The following is a 14,795-nucleotide window of genomic DNA, read 5'->3' on the forward strand; positions in this document are numbered from 1 at the left end:
TTTGAAAAACTACTGCACTGCCAGACTGACACAAAATTAAGGGAAAGAAGCACTTGACATCCCTGCTGTGTCCTCCTGCAGGTTGTGGGACTCGGCTCATGGCTTTGAGTGTTTTTTTGCTTGAAGTGCTGAAGCATTTGTCTTCTGCAGGTCACCTGCACCTAAGGGGAGGCCTGGGAAAAGATCTGTGCACTAAGGATATTCCGTTTTTATGGAGATGTAGAGAACATGGGATGTAGGACCTGTGCAGTTTTCAGTTCATCCTCTCCTCTCCACATTCTAAATGGTGGCCTTAGTAAGAAGTGATCAGAATAAAAAGCACAGAAGTCTATGATATCTTTCTCTCAGCTGCTGCACTCTCTTTTTAAATGCTTTTCTGTTGTTTGTTTGACTGAAGATCCCAGCACTGTATCCACAAAAAAAATTGCTTTTTATTATTCTAGAGCCATAGATTCTACTAAAAAGCTTTGAGTTTAACAGAGTTCCGTACTTATCCGCTTAATATGCGGGGGCAGGAGTAGGAATCTGAGGATTAAAAGGAGCAGAACATCAGAAGTCACTGATGGCAGAAAGTGAATGCTAGTTCCAGTAACTGAGAATTTGCATTCCCTATGAAAACTTATAATTAAATGCTGGGACTTGAGGCTTCCTCTTCAGCCAAGTTTTGTGTGTCCTGGATTATAATATCAAAATGGCATGAATATAACTCTGCAAAACCCCTTTTTAAATTCCACATGAATTCAGCAGATCATTTATTTTATATGTAGGTGATCTCATTCAGTATGAGCACGTTTTATAGTCTAAATGCAGACTACACATCAAAAAAAAAAAAAAAAAGACAAACAAATACATTCACACTGCTGTAGAGTGCTAAAAATTACAGTATTTCAAGTTTCCAGGGCACAGTTATTATTTGGATTTTCTATTTTAGAAGAGGTCATTGACTTTGACTGGGCTGGAGTTAGAAACTGTGCTGGAGAAAGTAAATCTAGTAAATCTAGGCTTGAAGCAGTGACTGTATGACCAAGCTCTGAATGTAATTTATTTCTGCAGTAGGTTCATGTTAGATTGCAGGACCGATAGAAAGGGACTTTCATGCCCAGAAACAGTTGCCTTTGCTCTTCAAATGTGATGCAGGACTCTGGAAAGCTTTTTCAGCTCACCACTGCTTGCTTAAGCTCTCATTCTCCAACCCTACCCCTTGAACCAAATTCCAAGGAAAGAAGACAGGGAAAAAACCAACCCCAAACATGCCACTTGCAATAGACTTTTAAAGTTAAACAGTACCATCATCATATATCACATATGCCTCTGGAGTAGCTGTCACATCTGAATCCAGTCCTGAGAACGTATCTATTGAAGGAGAAAGAAAAAACTGCTATAAGAATTCAATGGTCTCATGTCCACCCTCCCAGTAAAATACTTCTGGAATAAAGCTTAAAATTAAAATCTTTAGCCCGTTGACTTGTAAAGAAATAACTGCCTAGTTTTCAGATAACACAGTGACAGTCCTCTCAACATATTCAGAATAACAGGTGAGTAGCTAACTGCAGTAGTGAGTTTTTCTGGAGGAAAATGGGTTCAGGGCTTGTAGAGGAATGAAGCTGGGTTAATTACCATTGATAATACACAGCTGTGGGCTGGCTTCAGGGGTGGCGGGTTGGCCGATGTAGATAAGGTGCAGCTGTGGCTGGTTAAGTTAAGTGGTTGAGAGGCAATGAAGAGAGAGCAGCTGAGGAAGAAGCAAGAGAAGAGGGAGCGTGCCCTGGCTGGGGTGAGGAGACGTAGCAGAGTGGAAGGTATGAAGAGTGTGCTGGTGTGAGATGTTAAATGACCTTGTTGCAGCTGGCTAGTTTGGAGAGTGCTGTGATAAGGGCTGCTACTCAAAATCAAGAGTAATGCACCTTTCAGGAGCTCCGTCCCAGGCCCGAGCAGCTCTGGAGCAAAAGCAGGCTGCTAGCAACCATGATACACTCAGGTCAGGATTTGACAACTTTATAGTCTCAGGAGCAGCAAATATGAGAAATCTATATGCAAAAAACCAACCAAGCAATTCCAATAAACTAAACACTTCTATTCAAATATTTTTGCAGGGGAATAAAAATCAAACAACCCACAGAGCCATGACATTTACAGACTACATCTATGCTAGCAAGTAATGCAGCCCAAAAGAAATGGATTTAGAGAATGAAGTAACCGGTGCTGGATTTTTTCGGGCTTTTATTTAGCTCTAGTCTGATCCTGAGGACTGAATGCCCATTACAGGTTGGTGCACATACATGTCATCCTGAAGAACTGCTTCTGCTTTAGTTTTATCCAACAGGAATTCAGTTTGTCCACACCGAGATTGCTCTGCGATGCAAACAAAGTATAGCAAGAAGAGATGATTGTGTGGTGCACATCGAAAACACTCTCCTGATTCACCCCAAAAACCAACGCAAATGCATCCACAGACTTCCCAGGTGCCTATCCCTACATATTATCTCAGTATCTCTACAGGTCACACACACAGCACCAGATACATCCACTATCAAGTACCTCATCTTGTGAATCCTGGACTTCCCTGCATGCTCCGAGAAATGCATTTCTCCACATGCTATTCAGAGAAGCCAAAGAGTACACAAAGCTCAGATTAGCCATGAAAAGCAATGCAAACAAAGCAAAAGCATTGTGCTGGAACCCACTGCAGGTACAATCAGAAGTCTTCAATTAAATGCTGGGGGAGAGGCCAGTGTGTGAACAAAAGACAAGAGAAAGACAGCTTTGACCTCAGGATACTAGACGGAAGCTGGGAAGTTCCTGTAACACCTGATATGAATGCAATAACGTTATTTTTACTCAGTCAGTAACAATGCAAAATTTCAATTGCCAATGTCAAACGGTTCACAAATATAATCCGAATGACATTTTCATTTTGGAGGATTTTTTTTGTTTAGAAACAACAATTATTGTACAAGATTGATGTTTTTCTACTACAATAAGTTTCTTTTAAATACACAGTAGTGATTTTAATGGCAAAATAAGCTTTGAAAACACAGGAAATAGGTTAATTCTTCAGACTGTCATATAGCAAAACCTGACATTTTCCCATGGTAGACTTCTGCAGCCACTCTTCAGATGATCCCTTGGAAGCTACTTGACTTATCTGAGGGTAGTCAGTGACAAAGCAGATCCTTTGCTGAATTCTGCAGATCTCACCATAGTTGGCCAGCACCAACTAACATCTATAATGTATGCATTTACCTTGGACTACATACAAGTAAACAAAAGGCTCAGATGCACAGAAATCTCAAGTCTTTCATGGGCAGATATCAGCTCATTCACACCTAATAGCTAGTCAGCCTTTGGCCTACTACGATCTAGCAAAACCAAATTTTATTTTCTGTTTTTGTACTTGTTTCTCCTCTACTTCACTGTCTGTGATTTTTTAGCATCAGCTGTGGCTTGGCGACGATGGGGTACTTCCCAAAAGTTCTCTCACTTTATAATTTTCTGTACGCACACCAGCTGCAGTTCTCCAGCTTGCTCCATCACCCTTTGCTGCAGCTCTTCAGTGAACCCTGCCTGTATCAAATGAGGTTGTCTTGCTATGACTGCTTGCCATAGTCTTTTGACATCTGTAAGGACAGCAGACTGTACAACCATCACTCAATTTTATCACACATAACATGTAGTTAAGACTTCACCTTCTTTTTCCTTGTGAGTTCATGATAAAAGTTTAGCTGATTTCACTGACAAATCATGCTTATGTGGCCAAACTCCTTCTTGAAAGTTAAAGACTGCTGAATCTAGTGAAATGTTGACAATAAATTCTGCTGGGTCGAGCAAAAATCCTGCCAGAGAGTAAGCGAATTTGCCAAAGCCTAAGTAAAACATTTGGCGGTGAGTTTTGGCGCTTGCAGCCCGCAGCTGTTTGTGAGTAAAGCACTTAGCAACAAATATCAAGCTTTGGCAGAAAAACTATTTCATTAAATGATCTGGAGTGTTTTCCAGATTCAGATTAAAGGGAAAGACAACATAAAAATATGATTTGGAAACGGTCAAGGGAAAACTGCATTAAATGCTTTGATAGTTCAAGTAGTAGTTGTTTATTCCTCTTGAAATAGACGCTGCACTTGTCAAACAAAACCAGCCATCATTAAATAAATACCACCAAGATGCTCCCTTTTCAAGCAAGTTCCTCTGTGGAACAGGCAGGTTGTTTTGCTGTGTTTGTCAAATGTTGAGGCCAGTCACCAGGTTGAAAAAAAAAACAAACAAACAAAAAAACGCAATCAAGAAAATCCTAATAATTACTCTTCAGAGAAACTTTCATAATTGCCAGGTAGAGACTAATACTGCTCAAGCTATATAGCAGGTGAGAAGTAGAAATCCAGCCTCATCTTTGTCTTTTCAGTCTTCCACTGTGATGCATTTGCAGACAGTGTCAAAATGTCATACAGTTCAGGAGTGACTTAAGGGCCATTCTCATTGAACACGCAGCCTGTGTAAAAAACTAGTTTTCATTCAAGCCTCAAAGTTCAAGGACTCAGCAAGACCATCTGGTTGAAGGCAAAAAACCCAAGCAGAGAGTTTTTAAATGTCCATAAAATCACATGAAAATTCCCCAGCCCACAGCTCTGCTAAAAATAATACTGCAAAGCTTTTTGCTGTCCAGCTTCTGGAGCCTATGCTCAGATTAACCCCAGCCATATTTCATGAACTCTTACTCTTCTTTTAATATGTATTCTCAGAAGAAAACCTTCAGGCATCAAATCGCACAGGTCAAAGAGGAAACACTACAGGATATAAGCAACATTTAACTGTAACATAAGTTACATTAAGAAGTAACTAAAAGGAACTGGAGTGATTGGAAAGGACTCTTAACTCTACCAAAAATCATGGTCCCTTTTAGGCAACTTTGAAAATACCAGGGTAGCCATATGTAACAATATTTGTAACACTTTTGTAAATACAATTAAGAAACAATGAAAGCACCAAAGGGAAAATAAAAAATCTTCAAAAAAATATTTACCGATGACAGTCATTGTTATATACATATGTTTATGTGTGCATATATCCATGAATATTGTAGATATGCAAGCACGCTTCTATAAATACACACTGTCAAAGATGGGTCTAATTGCTCAGTAAATATTAACACCTGTACAAAAATTCCACCTGGACAAGGCACTGACATCTCTGGTTCGTTACTTACCCAGGGTAGCTGGTAAGGGAATTTTCAGTCTTCTGCTTCTGAGATCCTTTCCAAAGACGCCATCCTTAGACTCCCTGTCAGTTGCTGAAGCCACATCTTTCCGTATCTCTGCACTCTTCAAAGTGATAGCTCAGCTTCCTAGGCCATGGTTACATGGCCTACTTGGAAATCTACACTTTGGCTTCAGAGATACAGGTGCATGGGGGGAAAGTAAGGGCGTTTCATTACCCATTAAAACTGGCTACTGCAGTTAGCAGATGTCTCACTGCCAACTTGTTGTTTTAAGTCATGGCCATGCTGCTACTTCCCATTTGTAGACTCACTTGGGAATTACCTACAAATGGAAAGGATAAGGACTACCATGGTGTTCCCTGATCTGGGCTTGCAAAATAAGCAGCTAACTGGTTTCCAATGCAACATTCAAGAGATGAAAGGGTAAATGTGGTAGGAACAGGCTCAACGCCAAAAGACTCTAGTGCATTTATATTTGTTTACTTTGGATTTCATTTTGGCACCACATCCTAAATTTGTGTAACTGCAACAGGGAAATAATGACAGGCACCAACACTGTTTTACATTTTCAGACGAGAAAGAAATTAGTGTACAGCCCTCTGCCCTATCTATGCAGAGCCAGGGTTCTCTTTCCCCAGCTTCATCCGTGCTGTGCTACATTCCTGCTACACAATCTCTGTCTCCGAGGGCTGGCAAGAGAACAAGAATCTCAGTTTGCAAAAGCTGGTTCCACCATGGCTCAAAAGACAGTTTTTTCAGAATTTATTGTGAGAAATGAACACAAAATAGACAAAATATATAGCGCTTTAAGGTCCTTCCCTGGCCTGAACTGCAGTGAAGACTTCCTTATATGTGAGTGCTTTGACCACAAAACCACTGCCTATACTTGTGTTCACATGCGTGAATATATGTGACAAGACTGGATACAATAGAAGGTAAGAATTTTTCTGAAATCAACATATTTCCACAAAAAAAAATTCAGCTTTGGGGAAAGTTGACATTTTCCAATGGAAAAAACATGTAACACCCAAACACTTCTCCAGCTGCTCTAATCTTAGCTCCTACCTTATCACATGGACCAAAATCTTCAGAGGCAGATTCTTTGCTGCTTTATATTTGCATAACCACGCTGTACAAACAGCACAACCAAAGAAGCTCAAACAGCACAAAAGGAAGTTACCTTCTGCATTGCACTCTGGCAGGCCATCGAATCCCAACAGCAGGTTGCCCTCATCATCATACTGTCCATAGGTGCCTGGAGGACAGGTAGGGGGGGGTTTCTCGGTGGGTGGTTCAGTGGTGGTTGGTTCAGGAGTGGTGGTGGTAGTTGTAGCAACAGTTGTTGTAGTGGTTGTAGTAGTTGTGGTAGTTGTTGGTGGTATTGTTGTAGTAGTAGTTGAGGGAGTGGTTGTTTTCTTAATCATTTCAAGACCAATCAGAGGTTTCCCTCCAAGGCTTATTATTGGTTTATCTTGTGCACTTGCTACAGGTTTACTAAATCTGCCATGTCCAAACAAAGGTAATCCATCAGGACTCACCATTGGGGCACCCTTTTCATCTAGAAGAGAAGAACAAAACCAAAAAATCTCACCATTAATCCATTTCAGGCTTTTAGCATCGTATTTATCAACAGTAGATAGATAGAAAGTGTGACTACAGCCTCCTGTAACTAAGCTGAAGGAGAAGAAGGTTGTTATCTAGGAAAGAGCCATGACTAAGGAAGATGGGAAATGCTTCAGAAGAACCTCAGATAAACCACAGCAGTGTTCACTTATCAACTGTTTGATAAACATTTCTTAGGAGGACTTCAGGGAGGTTTCGCTTCAGGGTCACAACATGCAGACAGTACCTGCACTCTGAGTCAGTCTCATAAATGTTGATGAAAGGTATGATGAATCCATATTCTACTCCCTAAAGTCAAACATGTGCAAGGGAAAACTGGGATAAGCTGGTGAGATGCTGTCACTGCAGATAAACTTTTGTGCCAGATTCTGGATACTTCAAATATTCATGGCAACCAGTTTAATTCAAGAGATCTATACAGATGGACTGATACGCAAACAGCAGTGTTTTCACAGATCACACACAGGGGTTTTTACTATTTGTGGTTGGTTTCAGAAAAAAAATAATCACATGTATATGGCTGGTACAGTGCTAGTGGTGAGGAATAATTATTTCTATGTATACAAATACATAAACCAGCATCAATCCTTATTCCGGCTCAGTCCTGCAGCCTGCTCTAATGCTGATACAAGTGAGATGGACACGGGGTGATTCTTGCTGCCTCATACTCCAGAGCCCCACAGGATGCCCCAAAGTCTCCCAAGGTCCTGCAGTGTGCTGACTGGCTGATGGAGACCTGGGGTAGAAGCAGCTCCAGGTGACTTGCATGGAACCTGGGGATGCCTGAAGCATTCAACAGCTCTAAGACTTGTACCATATGCACAAAAACTGACACTTTTTTTCTATAAGAAGGAAGTTGTCACTTACCAACAATTGTACGTCCATCCCCTCCTAATTTCACGCGGAGAGGGTTGCCTTGGGAATCTTGGAGGTATTTTCCTTCAACATTTAACACTAGCCCTCGGTCAAGATCTACAATCTAAAAACAACAGATGGACTCAAGTTCAGCTAACACAAGAGGAGGTGAAATGAAATTTCACAGCAACAGAAATCCTAGGGGAATTCAGAAGCCAAGTGTGATAGAAAGAGCTACAACACCCACAGATTTTTAAAAGTGAGTTACTAACTGTCTAGCAATCACTGAAAAATCACTGCTGCAAAAAGTAAATCCCCAAGAGCTGGGCTCCAGAGTTGCACAACCGTATTGATAATGCCTCCCGTAGCTTTCATATGCAAAGGAGCAGATCCCTTGATTTTCCTGGGCTGTGCAACTCCTAAGGTAGATTCCTGTAATATTGCTTTGAGTGTGACCCTGAGTCCCTTTGAAGACAGGATTTTTTAAAAGTATGTCTACTAACCAAAGGAAAAGGAAAAATTAAACCAGTTAATTTAGATTGAAACAGCAGTGAAAACTAAGTAGCTAGGACTTTAATCGGGGTAGGAGAAAAGACTCGGTCTCATAAAACAAATCTGACAGCTTGGATTGAATTCAAGAGGTAACCGCAGTTAAAATCCAGTTCTCATTGCTATGTCAACCCAAAATGCAATTCAGAATTGCATGCTGTTTTAACCTGAGGTAACAGACAGGAACACTGAACACCGAATGCAAAAGTTGTTAAGTGCCGGGAGGAAACTGGGAAGAGGATGTGAGCATCAGTTCCAGGCTGGCAAGACAGACTTACATTTGGTACTGGGGAAAAGACTGCAGCAGGAGGCCCCAGATGTTGACACAGATCCTCTTGCTTTACAAGGTGTTCATCCTGCTTGCAGCAATGCCCTCCTCTCATGAGGCAGAGAGAGCTGTGCTACAGCCTCACAAGGACCTTTCTAGCCCACTTTCTGGAAGTCTATTGAAAGGGCTTTGGGCATACTTTTCAGAATGGCTGCCTTCAATGTGACATACCTGATGCACCTTTTCATGTTCCCCTAATGCAAATGGTAAGACTGAAGTGGCCATAAAATAAATGTCTTTTATGTGTCACGCCATGTGTGAGCAGCTGTAGTGATTCCTGAGAGGCTGTTCACAGTCTCCTCCAGCTCAGCATTTGGGCAAACATGCAGGAAACACCAGTTCCTTCCCTGCATTGATTGGTTATAAACTCACTGGAAAGGATTTTAAACTACAAGGTCTGGGCATGTAGGCACCTAGTGGGGCTTTCCTATCAATGGCATCTGAGCTCTTCTGAAAATACCAGTAGAAACATGTCTGTACAAATGGCGAAATGCTTAAAGATACCTGTGTATGTGCTTTTAAAGCACTGTGACACCTATGCAGTAACTTTTTATTTTGATACTCTTGCTCATGAGCTTCTCCCTGGAGTGTAAGTCTGGGAGAAGCCCTGCTGAAGACAGCTTTCACAGCAGCTATCCTGAGCAGTCCTCACTCACACTGCACAGCAGAGAAGCCCTGAGTCACTGGGGAGTGTAAGTCCCACTGACTTCGAGGAAAAAATGTTATACTAAGTTTATGGAAGTATTGCTATATTTGAAAATTCAAGCCATCAGGGTTTAAACCAGACATTTAAAACATTCTAATAAGGAAATGCAGAATCTGTCATTAGATTTCAATGGAACAGTGGAAAATAGTTCACTAAGTATGACCTCACTTTTACAGCTTCATTGACTGAGGCTACTGTTCTCTTTCCTTAATGAAAATGTAAGTACAATAAAGGCCACAGCATCTTGAATTTGGAGAGAAGGTCACCCTACCCACTTTGTTCCTTGTGGGCCATTGATTACTCTCTGTCCACTTGGTTTTCCATTATTACCAGGCATTATTTTTCCATTTCCGTTTCCATTTTTCGTTGTAAGATTAGGTCTGCCATTGTAACCTGAACAGAGAAGAAAACACACTATCCTGAAGAAAGCTGTGCAACCTACAAACCACATTTTAAAATGCAAAGAAATGCATTTTCTGACCAATCTGGACATAAATGAGAGCAGAAAAAGCCCTCACCACACTCAGCACACCAGGCATTTTATTTCTGCTTGGAGAAACTGTGGTGACACTGTTAGATCCCCACAGCTGACATAAGCATCTGGAATGGTTTCTTCTGAAGACGTTGAACACTCATGGTTTGTTTCTACCATGTTTGCTTGGTCTCTTTATTCCCTCTTAGTTTTTTTTAAGAAAGCAGGGCAACATTTCTAGATGGTACTACAGCCATTAAGATGTTTGTGACTTTTGTAAACATTCAAAGAGTGGGGTGAGGGAGAAGACCATTATTAAACAAAACCACTTGTTCATTTCTATCCTTAAATAAAGCTGAAGTGACAAACTGAAAGGAGAGGGGATGGGAATTGCCTTCTTTTTATTTTTTTAACCTGTAAAAGGAAGGATTCTCCTTCTCTAGTTGAAAAAAACACTGCTACACAGAGGCAAACTCATCTCAGAAGTAGAGAAGCAGTAGCGCTGAGCTGCAGGCCCCCCAGCTCAGAAAGGGCAGCAATTTTCACATCCTATCTGAGAGACTTGCCTCCAGAAAAACAGATATTAACTTAAAAATAATAATTACATAAATCTATTAACAGAACATTCTTTGGCTATTAACTTCCCAACGGCATGGCTAGCAGTAAGCTGGTATATAAACTCCACAGATAAACCTAGAGAAACCTGTTATTCTGTCATGCCATGCATCTCATCCTCCATGGTATTATTTAAGGTCCACTCCCATCTTAAAGCTCTGCAAGCTGGTGGACCTCTACACATAGCAAATACAATAGCCCAGCTGCATGGTCCTCACTGTATAACAATGAGACCACACTGAACAAAACATTGTTATCTACATATAGCACAGAAGTTATTTACTAAACCACTCAGGTTACTCAATACTGTTTTGGATGTCCATGCACTGGAGGGAGAAGAAATAATTCTACCTGGCAAAGTCACTGGTACTGTCTGGGATTTTCCATGAGGAATCAATAGGTGACACGCCCTGATGTGTAGCGGACGCTCTCTTCCACTACTTAGGGTCAGCAGACATTCTGCCAGAAAGCAAGCCTCTAATATTTGTGGTAAATCACAGCCACAAAGGAATTAGACGGCCTGACTGTGATGTGAGCAGTTCCTCAATAGGAACATGCAACCCTGAGCTGTCACTTAGAAAAGAGGAAAGTGGCTTAAAAACTAATTAAAGAAAACAACGCCAGGACATCATGAGAAAACACCTTACTGCCTAGGCATGGGCAAGGTAGCACTATATAACCTACAAAAGCATTTCAGTAATTGGTACGATGAAAAGCAATATACGTGAGAGGTTGTCATATTCTGAGTACAAATGTGCTTTCATTGAGCTTTCAGTGAAGACACCACTCAGTAAGGAATGTCACCCTTTTTCCAAGTTAGTACCTAACTCTGTCATCTCCTGTGCGCATCATGGGATCCTGTCCGGATCAGGCCACAGGACCAAAGGTCTGGGGCACCACATTGCACTGATTAGGCAACATCCTCAAGAACTGGGCTTCCTGAGAACAACCAAAACAAAAAGTAATGCATTACACTAAAAAACTGAACCTGCATTCTGATGGAGGACTTTTCATCTAACTGCTGATCTTAGAAAAAACACATTTCAGTGAGATCACTACAACAAAGACAAGATACCTTGTCTATAAGGAGGTCTAACAACTTGCCGCTGGGAAGGGCTCCGTAGCCTAGAGTTCAATAGTCGCTGGCGAGGGGACAAAGTGGAGGAAGAAACTGTTGGAGAAACAGTGCGTGCGGTGGTAGATGCAGAAGAATGTGGCCAGACAAAGCTGGGTTTAGATGGGGTATGCTTGTTAGAGGACTGAGTAATCCGTGATACTATGGCAGAGCTTCCTGGCGATTCAGCAGAAGACATTTTTAGTGTTGGAGTTTCTTCCTTCTCTTCTTCTTCAGAGCTTACTTTGTGAGGTAGAATAGTGTCCATAGATTTCCTTTTATTGCCAGTAGTGTCATCATATGTGTTTTTGTTACCTCTAGAAAGAGAAGGGGACCATTTTGCTGCCAAAGATGTGGTTTTCTCTTCCACTTCTTTCTGATCATATTCACTGTAATCATCATCCTCTTCATTAGAAACTGACTGATGAGATTTAGATGAAGAGGAGGAAGAAACTTTTCGGGGAAGTTCGGCTTTGGACATTTTTGAGGGCAACAGGCCATGCTTTTTCTCTGTTTGGGACACTGTTCTTGTAGCAACCCTTGAGCGAGTAGGTAATGAAGGACGAGCTTGTCTTGAAGAAGTGGATGACAACCTTGGATTATACTGCTTGTCTTTTGCTGTATCACTGGCAGAACTGGAGGCTGGTTGAGTAAGTTTTGGTTTGTAGGAAGGTACCTGAGAACCTGGTTGCTGTTGCTTTGATAGAGATGAACTTGAGCTTCCCTGAGAGAAAGATGCAGGTAATCCCCTAGAAGAGAACACTTCTTTAGGAAACACAGAACGGCTGCTTGCTCTGTCATTGCCTTCTGTTACATCCTCATCATCGTCTTCCTGCAATTCTTCGTTACTCTGGGATGAGACAGGAGACGGGAGGCGCCGGCCCCTTGAATGCAGTAAGGAAGGACTTGTTTGTGCCCTCTGTGGAGGATCTGAGTGGGAGGTCTTCTCCAGTGGAAGATGAGAGGGGAATGTCTTTTTAGGCAAAGATGCACTCGGTTTTGATCGAGCAAGCATTTCTTTTACCTCTTGACTGTCCTGCTCTTCAGGCTTATGTTTGGAAAGAGAAGACTGCAAAAGAGAATGCTTTTCTGGAGCCGCCACTCGACTTCGTTGTTCTTCTGAGTCAGAGTGGGGTGACTTTTCGCTATGTGTCCCTCTGAGCTGAGAATCAGAATCGGCATGAGGATTTCTTCTCTTGGAATAAATTGCTGAAGAAGACTGCCTGGAAGAGGGTAGAGAATGAAATAAGGGGTTTGCACCTTGTGAGTCCTCCCTAGAATTTTTATCAACATCCTTTCCATCAGATCTGGCACTGGTGGAGGAATGAGAGTGAGGTGAAGTGTGACCAGAAACAGCAGACCTCGATGAGACGGCCACTGCAGCTAACTTCAAATCCTTCCATGTGCGAGAACTGGAGCCTGGGGGAAGCCTTGTTTGCTGTGACCTAGAACTGGGCTGTCCTGCTCTGTCCTCTGCTTCTTCACTATTAAACTCATTATGACTGTCACGAGCATGGGATTCTGCTGATTTGGAAGATGATTGATGTGAATGACCCAGAGATCCAGACCTACTGGGATGGCTTGGGACAACCTCATGAGAGACAGCAGACTGACGATTTGATGGCAAAGCTAGGTGACTAGGCTCTGAAGTTTTAGAAGACACTTTCACCAGCATGGGGTCTGGCTTTCCTTCCACATTATCCACAAGATCATTATTTTTGGATGGCAGAGGACGGGAAGAGGTTTTAGAAGGCACATTAGCGTTGCTGTGTCTCAGTTGCTTTGTTTCATTATCTGTGTATTTAGGAACAGACGAAGTAGAAGAGTGTTGTGCTGCCGATGGTAACAGTGCTGGTGGCTCACGTTTCTCTGTGCTCATCTGCCGTGACACCTCTGATGTGTGGGTTCGAACAGAGGTCCTTCCTGAGGCAAGGACAGGGTGGACTGGCCGACTAGGGGACAAGGGTCTAACATTCCTCCTCTGATCCTGGGCTTTTGGTGGCGTCGTTGGAGCTTCTTGGGAGGAATCGTGATCATGTGTCACTTCAGTGGATTGGAGATCAGGTTCCAGCTCTCCTGTCTTTCTAGAAGGTAACTGAGATTTACTTAGGACCCCTCGAGTCAATATTTTATTCTTATATTCAGAAAGAAGATTCTTTTTATCACTAACATTAGGTGAACGAACAGACGACTGCTTAGAGGAAAGCGAAGGCTGGACTTTTGAAGAAACAGACAAAGTTTGAGAAGGAGATGAGCCAGCGTTCCCATTTTTTTTAGCCTCTGAATTATCTTGAACATTTGTTTGTTGCTGAGCAACTGAATCCTCATGAGTGGCTGAGGGGAAAAAAACATTGTTTATTCACAACCACAGAAGCACAAAAAACTGACCAAGAGAAGAAAACAGCCAGGTAGCAAGAACAAATCAACTTATGAGAATATGACATAATAATTATTTCTGTATTAACCAGCCTGTGGAGTCCAGCTGAGTAAGTTTTGGTTAGTAGGTAGGTACCTATATGGAATTATTGTAGCTTGGGTAGAAGTTAGAGCAATTAAAATCAAGTATCTAAAAGCAGGAACTGCATCATCCTATCAGTGGAACCAGATCTGCAGCAGAACTTAAGTCATGTTGATGGAATGGCGCTGCATTATCCCATCTGAGGCTGTGGCCCACATTTTTAGTTAACTCAGCAAATCTCTTGTCCTCACAACAGCATCTTTTTGGCAAGAAGCAAATGCAAGTAGTATCTGAGTAAGTCGTTCTAAGTGACTTTCAAGAGCAGGATTTGTCAGGAATAGTGCAATCAAAGACCCAAAGCACTGTATTCTTTGGCCTTTGGATAAAAAAAAGCACATACTGTTTTCATGTAGGAAACAGTACAGTATGTATTTATTTAAGATGTTAAAATGTCTGTAAAATGTTCTTTTGCATGCTGCAGAGTGACAACCACTTATCTACAAGCATCTCTTTGGACAACACAGTGATGAAAAGAGCCAACAGAAACAGTATTAGGGAAGTAAAATCCTACAGGTTAGATGGAGTGCAGAGGAAGTTAAGCCAGTAAGAATTAACACCAATGGGACAAAGGCAAGAATGGGCAGACTATGCAATCAGTGCATGTCTTGGTGCTCACCTGCTGGGATCGCAACGCTGAAGGCTTTGGACTGAGGACCTGGTCCCCTCCTGTTTGCTGCACGAATTTTGAAAATATAGCGCTCCCCGGCCTGCAGACCATCTATTATGGCTGATGTTGTAGCTCCAGAGTAGGTGATGGACTTTGCTCCAAATGGCTTGAGAGCCGGGGCGTATGAAAGAATGTATTC

The 14,795-nt window shown here is 41.9% G+C and overlaps 1 protein-coding gene across 1 annotated transcript in view; it reads right to left on the bottom strand.

The window, feature by feature from the left end:
- FNDC1 (fibronectin type III domain containing 1) overlaps positions 1–14,795 on the bottom strand; it is a 77,428-nt gene that overhangs the window by 23,151 nt on the left and 39,482 nt on the right. The window contains exons 7-12 of the mRNA XM_056344288.1: positions 14,606–14,794; positions 11,433–13,805; positions 9,542–9,663; positions 7,700–7,811; positions 6,390–6,767; positions 1,288–1,353 (exon numbers count right to left, since the gene is read on the bottom strand). Of these exons, the coding sequence (XP_056200263.1) occupies positions 1,288–1,353; positions 6,390–6,767; positions 7,700–7,811; positions 9,542–9,663; positions 11,433–13,805; positions 14,606–14,794 (3,240 nt within the window). The remainder of the gene's footprint in view (positions 1–1,287; positions 1,354–6,389; positions 6,768–7,699; positions 7,812–9,541; positions 9,664–11,432; positions 13,806–14,605; position 14,795) is intronic.

This window comes from Falco biarmicus, chromosome 6 (genome assembly GCF_023638135.1).
Source record: "Falco biarmicus isolate bFalBia1 chromosome 6, bFalBia1.pri, whole genome shotgun sequence".
Classification (NCBI taxonomy): Eukaryota; Metazoa; Chordata; class Aves; order Falconiformes; family Falconidae; genus Falco; species Falco biarmicus.